The sequence below is a fragment of the Physeter macrocephalus genome, chromosome 14 (assembly GCF_002837175.3).
Source record: "Physeter macrocephalus isolate SW-GA chromosome 14, ASM283717v5, whole genome shotgun sequence".
NCBI lineage: Eukaryota > Metazoa > Chordata > Mammalia > Artiodactyla > Physeteridae > Physeter > Physeter macrocephalus.
In genome coordinates this window covers 9,954,613-9,965,072 of record NC_041227.1, presented here as the reverse complement: position 1 = coordinate 9,965,072, position 10,460 = coordinate 9,954,613, and the positions used below count along the sequence as shown (strand labels likewise).

At 44.1% G+C, this 10,460-nt stretch overlaps 1 protein-coding gene across 1 annotated transcript in view; it reads right to left on the bottom strand.

Annotated features, from left to right (window-relative positions):
- The window catches only part of ATP9A (ATPase phospholipid transporting 9A (putative)), a 140,906-nt gene that overhangs the window by 13,245 nt on the left and 117,201 nt on the right, over nucleotides 1-10,460 (bottom strand). Inside the window, exons 20-23 of the mRNA XM_024128332.3 lie at nucleotides 4,097-4,186; nucleotides 3,858-4,002; nucleotides 2,968-3,032; nucleotides 145-300 (exon numbers count right to left, since the gene is read on the bottom strand). Coding sequence (XP_023984100.1) covers nucleotides 145-300; nucleotides 2,968-3,032; nucleotides 3,858-4,002; nucleotides 4,097-4,186 — 456 coding nt within the window. The remainder of the gene's footprint in view (nucleotides 1-144; nucleotides 301-2,967; nucleotides 3,033-3,857; nucleotides 4,003-4,096; nucleotides 4,187-10,460) is intronic.

Below are 10,460 nucleotides of genomic sequence, written 5' to 3'. Positions count from 1 at the left end.
GGGGCGTGGGGGGGGGGGGGGGGGGGGGGGGGGGGGGGGGGGGGGGGGGCATTGAAACCTGCCAGGCCGGGGTAACAGCTCCAAAGTGGAGACTAATTCTCAGGTCCGCGGCAAGCACACAGCCGTGCGCACCTGCCCACCCACCTGCATGGTGCTGATGCAGAGGCTCCTGTGGATCACAAACTGGCTGAGGGCGGCCGAGCGCTTGTAGCTATTCCGGCCGTGCACCATGAGTAACCGGCCCAGGTGCTTGAACTGAGTGATGGAGAAGTCCGCAGCCAGCGAAGCCTGTTTTCCTTCCTAAAATCCGACGAAATTGGGCACCGTCAGGAGCACAAGAGGTCAAGGCACTTTTTTATTTTTTAATTGAAAAAGCCAGAAACTGTACGGCGATTTTTGGAGAACTTCAATATAGAGGTTCTTTGGTTTCCAGCTATAGACGGTTGGTGGTCTGAGTCTAAATTTGATTTTAAAAGAGGAATTTATTTAAATAGAAAACATTCATAAGCACAGACACCCATAATTGGGAGGTCAAACGGATCTAGTATTAACCCTTGGGGGTTAGGCCCAACCCATAATGTGTATCAGAAGCAAAGAATCATTCTAAGAGAGGCATTTAGCACTCAGCTCCGTTCAGAGTTAAACATGCGGGGGAGGGGGCACAGCTCAGGCTACCAACAATACTAAATTGAACATTCCCAAACATACAGCTTTGCACGTTCATAGAACTGGAAATAACTTACAGTGCAGCCATATTATGGGATTCTCTAATTTTAAAAGGTACATGACGGACCCCACTAATGGGACAGATGGACATCACAGCCTCCTGGTGTGATGCGACAGGAAGGCACGGACGCCCCGTATGTGCTCCTCTCACCAAAAACACAGAACCTGAATCAGAGCCATCCAACCCACAGACGTCGTGGGGTGTTCCACAACTGCCCCAAACGCTTCCGGAATATCAAAGTCGCAAAACACACCGCCTCCCCCCACAAAAGAGGTGGAGAGAAGCGTTCTCCATTAAAGAAGAGTAAAGAGACATGAAGACACGGGAATAAATGCAGTGCGTGATCCTTCACTGCTTCATGGAGATTTCTTTTTGAACACCTTGAGGACAACTAGGGAAATGAGACCATGGATATTACATAATATTATCATATCAATATTACACTTGGGGTGATGCTGTTATTTTGCTTATGTAGAAGAATACACCTGTTCTTAAGAGTTCCAAGCTGAAGTATGTAGGGGTAACATGTCCGCCACTTACTTTCAGCTGATTCTGAGACAGCGGGAGAGAGAGGGGAGAGGAAGAGCAGAGATTACTGAAACTCTTTACAGCTGGTAAATCACAGCAAAGCGTGCACAGGTGCTCACTGTTCTATTTCAACTTTGCTGAAGGAGTTACATTTTTCAGAATAAAAAAGGTCGAGGCAACATACAAAATGGTGGATCTGCACGTTCTGATGTATAAAGAAATCTAAGATATGACAGACTTAGGCAAGCTGCATTAAAAAACAAGCATAGGGGCTTCCCTCGTGGCGCAGTGGTTGAGAGCCCGCCTGCCGATGCAGGGGACGCGGGTTCGCGCCCCGGTCCGGGAGGATCCCGCGTGCCGCGGAGCGGCTGGGCCCGTGAGCCATGGCCGCTGAGCCTGCGCGTCCGGAGCCTGTGCTCCGCAACGGGAGAGGCCACGACGGTGAGAGGCCCGCGTACCGCCGACAACAAACAAACAAACAAACAAGAAACAAGCATAGTATAACGTTTTAAATTTTACATTCTATGTGGAAATAATGTATATACATGTGTAAGATGTGTGTATGCATATATATGTATTTATGTGTGTGTATATATAATATTTTATATATATACCCATAACTACTAGTATAGAAATAGACAAAAATTCTGGAAGATTAACCAATGTTACTAGTTTTATACCGCCATCTAAAAGAAAGAATGCACTTTATCCATTTCTAAATTGTTTCAGGTTTTTTGTTTTTTTTTTTTTACAGTGAGCACTTTTTACTTTTAGACTCCAAAAACCAAAGGAATCAGAATATAATTCTGAACAGAAGGGAAAATGTTTTAGTACTATCAGCATCGTGTAAAGAAGTCCATCTATTAAACTCAAGTGTGCTTCTTAAAACCTGCATTAAAGGAATCCATACAGATTTCAGACATAACAACTCCTTCAAGGATCACTTAACTCTTCAATCTCAAGTAACTGTCAACTGGATGAGAACCAGAAAACCAGGGAAAAAAAAAAAGGGGGGTGGAAAAGAAAAAACATTTTTGGAAGTTCCAAATGCAGGAATGTATGGAAGGACACACGTCAGGGAGCATCTCCAGCCCTCACTCACGGCCTCTGTACTCTTACTTTACACACTGCGCTAACAAACGTGGTGACCAGCCTCCCTGCCTACAGCCACCGCAAGATCACCAACGAGAGAGGGCAGGGTAAACTATACACGGCTGGCACACAGTTGACAGGGAAGGAAAGAGGAAAACTAGTATACCGTAGCACACAAACTTAGCCTTTTAATGAAGGGCAAACCACGCCACATTCTTCCATAATCCCCAAGAGATCACCCCACAGTGTGATAACTAATGCTTTCACTGACAACACTCCCAGGAAAGAGTCTGAAGTACATTCGCTGCACCCTAAGAACGTAGCAAAACACTTTAAAAAATTAGGTTTTGGCAAAGCAAAGACTCAGCCTTCGTCTGTAAGCTAACAGTGATACGGATCTGTGACTTGCAGACAGTAATACCAGGTAATTATGATACATGATTCCTTATGCTCTGTAACTGTAATCTAGAATTTCCAGAAGCATTAAGTGGTCTTGGAGGGAAAAGGAAACTCCAGCTGGTGGAGCAACTCCCAGCTAATGACACAACCACTTCACATCCTAACGACCACCACTCGGCAGAAATCAGCACACACGCCCCCCCCCCACCCCACGGGCTCACCTTTCCCTCGACACCCACACCGCAGTCCGATTCTTGGATCATACTGACGTCATTGCCTCCATCACCTGCGGGTCACCCAGACCAGAGAGAAGAGCCAGGAAATTAGGGAGAGGAAAGAAACATAACCTTGCTTTTCACTGTTACTTTAAACAATCATACACGTGCTGCCTTTCACTGCATGCTAAGTGTCTTTTCTGCTCTGCTCCACTTAATCGCTCCAGCAACCTGCAGTAACAGGTTCTTATGTTACAGGCAGAGGAGCTGAGAGTCAGAGGAACCAGGTGACTGGCTGAGGGTCCAGGCCATTGAGTCAACTGAGCAAGGGAACTGTGTCCATGCCACGTGGGCACTTACAACACCGCACGCCCTGCCTCCAAGGTGTGGGTGTGTCGTCATTATCAGCAATGACAAACGCTGCGCGTAGGGAACGCTCACTGTGAGTGCAGCGAGCACTTCTTAAATGCTACTGCCCCCCTGAACCCTCATAAGCACCATTTGAGAGAACCACTGTTACTCTCCCCTTCTACCAATAGAGCAGACAGGCTCAGCTGGGGGAAGGAAGCCCTCCGGGACCCTCAGCTAGGAAAAAGCAGCAGTTTGGACCCAGATTCCTCTCCGCAGTGTGGTCTTAGCCCCCAGGCATTGCTGTGTCCCATGTCACTGGCAAAGGAAGTGCAAGCTAAGGAGGAAAGCCCTCAGCATGCTTCTCAACTCTTTCTCAAAGCAAAACACTTTTAAAAAAAAAAAAATAATAACAAAAATAGGGCCAAAGGGGGAGGGGGTGTCAATGTCACGGCCTGAATAAAGTGGCCTGGGAACCTGAACACCAGGGCAGCAGGACCCAATCACCCCTGGGGAAGGTCGCTCTGCGCAGGCGCGGCAGCCCCTACCTACTGCACACGTGAGCTTCCCCGTGCGCTCCTGGAGCAGGTGTACGATCTGGGCCTTCTGGGTGGGCGCGCAGCGGCAGCAGACCACGGCCGGGCACTGGCAGGCCAGCTCCATGAACTCGTACTCGTAGTACTTGAGGCAAACCTGGCGGGGTCAGGGAGAGGTGGTGCGTCGGCCAAGGCCCCTCCCACACGGCAGCTCCCGGGAGGAGCCTGCTGGCGGGGGTGCCCGTGCCCACCTCCAGGGAGTCTCCAGAGATGACTAGGGCACAGTCGTGCTTCCTGCGGAAGGCGTTCAGCTCGAGGTGGGCCTCGCCGCGGTTGGTCACCTGGAAGGAAAGACAGGATGAAGGAGGCCTTGCTCTCCGGAGCTGGTGGAACAACAAACAGCGGCTTCCTGCAGCCTCGTGAAGACCGTGGCCGCCGGCCCGGGCCCCCACCCCTCCCCTGCCCTGCCCCCAGAGCCAGAGCCGAATTAGGTCCTGTTTGCTATGACTCTGTGGGAATCCGGAGGGCCTGTACGCCAACCATCCCCTCGCACTTCCCCCAGGATGGCTGTGACCCACATAATAAGAATAAGAGCACAGAGCCACTGTGCTTTCATTCTGTGCCAGGCACTGTGCAAATAAGCACTTTTCAAGCATTTTCACCCCATTTGTTTCTCACAAGGACTCTTCGAGGTGCATGATGATAAGAGTTCTACTTTACATCTAAGGAAACTGACACAGGGCAAGGTTTGTTAGCTTGGCTACCGTGTCACCGCCTATCCGCTGCAGAGCAGGCCTTGGAAGCCAGGCATCTAGCAGGGGCTTTTCTAAGAAGGACCAGGTGTTAAATATGACACGCTCTGTGGACCATACAGTCTGTCACAACTACGCAACTCCGCCGCTACAGTGCCAGAGCAGCCACAGACAATATGTAAACAGATGGGTAGATCTTGTGTTTAAATAAAACTTTATTTACAAAAACAGGTGGCCGGCATAAGGCCTATAGTTTGCAACCCCTGAATTCTAGAGCATACGGTGTGTTCTCACTATGTGCAATAGTTATGTTCTGGAAAGTTGCTGTGAATACTGAATTAGTGATTTTTAAACCACTGCTCCTGGGGGAGGTACAGGGCTAGCTAGGCTCTTATGAGCCTCTGGGTCACAATATTTTTGTCCATCAGTCAATACATCACCTCATTTTCTATGTGCCTCTGTGTAAAGACATCTTTGAAAATATGTATTGTTGAAAGAAGTCAGAGAAAGACAAGTACTGCATGATTTCACTTATATGTGGAATCTAAAAAATAAAACAAACTAGTGTATATGACAAAAAAGAAACAGACCCACAGATCTAGAAAACAAACTAGTGGTTACCAAGTGGGAGAGGGAAGCAGGGAGGGGCAAGATAGGGGTAGGGGATTAAGAGGTACAAACTACTATGTATAAAATAAGGGGCTGGCAGAGTCAAGATGGCGGTGTGGAAGACGCAGAGTTTGCATCTCCCCACAACTAGGGAACCTGCTGGACGCTGGTGGGGGACCTCAACACCCCAAGAGATGGGAGGAATGCTCAAGCGAACCCATAAGACGTGGGGGGACTGAGGGGGGAGGAGAAGTGGAGGCCAGACAGGACCAGCCCTGAGGGGTGGCTGAGAGGGGGAGGGGTTCCCACGCCTGGAGGGACCCTCAGGCACTCGGATGGGGGTGGAGTGCACCAAGCGTTTCCCCTGCCCAATCGGCCAGGGAAGTCTGCCTTGCTCTCAGGCCGGATCCTATGCCCTCACAGGCCCCCTCCAGGCCCCGTTGGTCCTGGGGGTATAGGAAGGAGGCCGGGGGAGAACAGGAGAGGCAGGCGGGAGAGGCCCTTGGGGACTGGAGGAGAGCAGCAGAGGGTGTTTGCCCCACCCACTCGAGCCCTGCTGGGCTCCCAGGTGGGGTCCCCCACCCTCTGAGACCAGAGGCAGGAGGCACACCTGGGCCCCTTCTGTTCTGTTGAGCCTAAGCCCCACCCCCTACACCCCTAGGGCCTTTTCCAGCCCTGTGGGTCCCAAGCATAGGCCCTGCCCACTGCCCAAACCCCAACCCTGCTTAGGCCCCACCCTCCACAGCCAAGGCCTTTTCTACCTTTTTCTTTTTCTTTCTCCTCCTCCTTTTTACTATTGTGGTTCTGTTTTACCTTCGGTTGTTGTTTCATCTATATTTTTATTTTTATATGCTTTCTAAGATATCTGTTAGTTTCCTAGTCTATTTTTATTTTTTACTTTTTTATTGTTCTCCATTTTTTTTTTTTTTTTGCCGCCCCACACAGCTTACAGCATCTTGGTTCATGAGCCAGGGGTTGGGCCAAAGTTCCTGTGGTGGGAGCTCCAAGTCTGAACCACTGGACTAACAGAGAACCCCAGAACGCAGGGAATATTCATCGGAATGAGGTCTCCTGAAGGTCCTCATGTCGGCACCAAGACCCAGCTCTATCCAACAGCCTACAAACTCCAGTGTTGGAAGCCTCAGGCCAAACAACAAGTAAAACAGGAACACAATCCCACTCATCAAAAAAAAAAAAAAAGAGACAGCAAAAAAAATATGTCAGAGATGAAGGAGCAAGGTAAAAACCTACAAGACCAAATAAATGAAGAGGAAACAGGCAATCTACCTGAAAAAGAATTCAGACAGTAAAGATGATCCTGAATCTCGGAAACAGAATGGAGGCACAGACTGAGAAAATACAAGAAATGTTTAACAAAGATCTAGAAGAACTAAAGAACAAACAGAGTTGAACGACACAATAACTGAAATGAAAAATACACTAGAAGGAATCAGTAACAGAATAACTGAGGCAGAAGAATGAATAAGTGAGCTGGAAGACAGAATGGTGGAAATAACTGCTGGGGAGCAGAATAAAGAATGAAAAGAACTGAAGACCATCTCAGAGACCTCTGGGACAACAATAAATGCACCAACATTCGAATTATAGGGGTCCCAGAAGAAGAGAAAAACAAAGGGTCTGGGAAAATATCTGAAGAGGTTATAGTAGAAAATTTCCCTAACATGGGAAAGGAATTAGTCACCCAAGTCTAGGAAGCACAGAGAGTCCCATACAGGATAAACCCCTAGGAGAAACACACCAAGACACATATTAATCAGACTAACAAAAATTAAATTCAAAGAAAAAATATTACAAATCAAAAAAAAAAAAAAAGAGACAGCAAAAAAAATATGTCAGAGATGAAGGAGCAAGGTAAAAACCTACAAGACCAAATAAATGAAGAGGAAACAGGCAATCTACCTGAAAAAGAATTCAGACAGTAAAGATGATCCTGAATCTCGGAAACAGAATGGAGGCACAGACTGAGAAAATACAAGAAATGTTTAACAAAGATCTAGAAGAACTAAAGAACAAACAGAGTTGAACGACACAATAACTGAAATGAAAAATACACTAGAAGGAATCAGTAACAGAATAACTGAGGCAGAAGAATGAATAAGTGAGCTGGAAGACAGAATGGTGGAAATAACTGCTGGGGAGCAGAATAAAGAATGAAAAGAACTGAAGACCATCTCAGAGACCTCTGGGACAACAATAAATGCACCAACATTCGAATTATAGGGGTCCCAGAAGAAGAGAAAAACAAAGGGTCTGGGAAAATATCTGAAGAGGTTATAGTAGAAAATTTCCCTAACATGGGAAAGGAATTAGTCACCCAAGTCTAGGAAGCACAGAGAGTCCCATACAGGATAAACCCCTAGGAGAAACACACCAAGACACATATTAATCAGACTAACAAAAATTAAATTCAAAGAAAAAATATTACAAGCAGCAAGGGTAAAGCAAAAAATAACATACAAAGGAATCCCCATAAGGTTATCAGCTGATTTTTCAGCAGGAACTCTGAATGCCAGAAGGGAGTGGCAGCATATACTTAAAGTGATGAAAGAGGAAAACCCATAACCAAGATTACTCTACCCAGCAAGGATCTCGTTCAGATTCAACAGAGAAATCAAAAGCTTTCAGACAAGCAAAAGCTAAGAGAATTCAGCACCACCAAGCGAGCTTTACAACAAATGCTAAGGAAACTGCTCTAGGCAGGAAACACAAGAGAAGAAGCAGACCCACAAAAACAAACTCAAAATAATTAAGAAAACAGTAATAGGAATATATATATCGATAATAACCTTGAATGTAAATGGATTAAATGCCCCAATCAAAAGACAAAGACTAGCTGAATGGATACAAAAACAGGACCCATATATATGCTGTCTACAAGAGACCCACTTCAGACCTAGGGACACATACACACTGAAAGTGAAGGGATGGGAAAAGATATTCCATGCAAATGGAAATCAAAAGAAAGCTGGAGTAGCAATACTTGTATCAGATAAAATAGACTTCAAAATAAAGACTGCTAGAAGAGATAAAGGAAGGACACTACATAATGATCAAGGGATCAATCCAAGAAGAAGCTATAACAATTATAAATGTTTATGCACCCAAAACAGGAACACCTCAATACATAAGGCAAATGCTAACAACCATGAAAGTGGAAATCGACAGTAACACAATAATAGTAGGGGACTTTAACACCCCACTTACACCAATGGACAGATCACCCAAACAGAAAATAAGGAAACACAAGCTTTAAATGACACAATAGGTCAGATACATTTAATTGACATTTATAGAACATTCCACACGAAAGTGGCAGAATACACTTTCTTCTCAAGTGCACACAGAACATTCTCCAGGAGAGATCACATCTTGGGTCACAAATCAAGCCTCAGAAAATTTAAGAAAACTGAAATCGTATCGAGCATCTTTTCTGACCACAACGTGATGAGATTGGAAATCAATTACAGGGGGAAAAAACTGTAAAAAAACACAAATACATGGAGGCTAAACAGTGCACTAATAAATAACCAAAAGATCACTGAAGAAATCAAAGAAGAACTTAAAAAATACATAGAAACAGATGACAACAAAAACACGATGACCCAAAACCTATGGGATGTAGCAAAAGCAGTTCTAAGAGGGAAGTTTACAGCAATTCAATCTCACCTCAAGAAACAAGAAAAATCTCAAATAAACCATCTAACCCTACACCTAAAGCAACTAGAGAAAGAAGAACAAAGAAAACCCAAAGTCAGTAGATGGAAAGAAATCATAAAGATCAGAGCAGAAATAGATGAAATAGAAACAAAGAAAACAATAGCAAAGATCAATAAAACGAAAAGCTGGTTCTTTAAGAACATAAACAACATTGATAAACCCTTAGCCAGACTCGTCAGGAAAAAAAGGGAGAGGATGCAAATCAATAAAATTAGAAATGAAAAAGGAGAAATCACAACAGACACTGCAGAAATACAAAGGATTATAAGAGACTACTACAAACAACTATATGCCAATAAAATTGACAACCACGAAGAAATGGACAAATTCTTGGAAAGGTACAATTCTCCAAGACTGGACCAGGAAGAATTAGAAAATATAAACAGACCTATCACAAGTAATGAAACTGAAAATGTAATTTAAAATCTTCCAACAAATAAAAGTGCAGGACCAGATGGCTTCACAGACGAATTCTATCAAACATTTAGAGAAGAGCAAAAACCTATCCTTCTCAAAGTCTACCAAGAAATTGCAGAGGGAGAAACACTCCCAAATTGATTCTACAAAGCCACCATCACCCTGATACCAAAACCAGAAAAAAAATCACACAAAAAAAGAAAATTATAGACCAATATCACTGATGAACATAGATGCAAAAATCCTGAACAAAATACTAGCAAACAGAATCCAACAGCACGTTAAAAGTATCATACACTATGATCAAGTGGGATTTATCCCAGGGATGCAAGGATTCTTCAATATATGCAAATCAATCCATGTGATATATCACATTAACAAATTAAGGAATAAAAACCATATAATCATCTCAAAAGCAGAAAAAGCTTTTGACAAAATTCAACACCCATTTATAAAAATTCTCTAGAAAATGTGCATAGTGGGAACCTACCTCAACATAATAAAGGCCATATATGACAAACCCACAGCAAGCATCATACTCAATGGTGAAAATCTGACAGCATTTCCAATAGGATCAGTAACAAGACAAGGATGTCCACTCTCGCCACTCTAATTCAACATAGTTTTGGAAGTCCTAGAGAAGAAAAAGAAATAAAAGGAATACAAATTAGAAACAAAGTAAAACTGTCACTGTTTGCCTATGACAATCATACATAGAAAATCCTAAAGATGACACTAGAAAACTGTTAGAACTAATCAATGAATTTGGTAAGGTTGCAGGATACAAAATTAATGCACAGAAATCTCTGACATTCTTATACACCAACAACGAAAAATCCGAAGGAGAAATTAAGGAAACACTCCCATTTACCACTGCAACAAAAAGAATAAAATACCTAGGAATTAACCTGCCTAAGGAGGCGAAAGACTTGTACTCAGAAAACTATAAAACAGTTATGAAATAAATCAAATTTGACATAAACAGATGGAGACATATACCATGTTCTTGGATTGGAAGAATCAATATTGTGAAAATGAATATACTACCCAAAACAATCTACAAATTCAATGCAATCCCTATCAAACTACCAATGACATT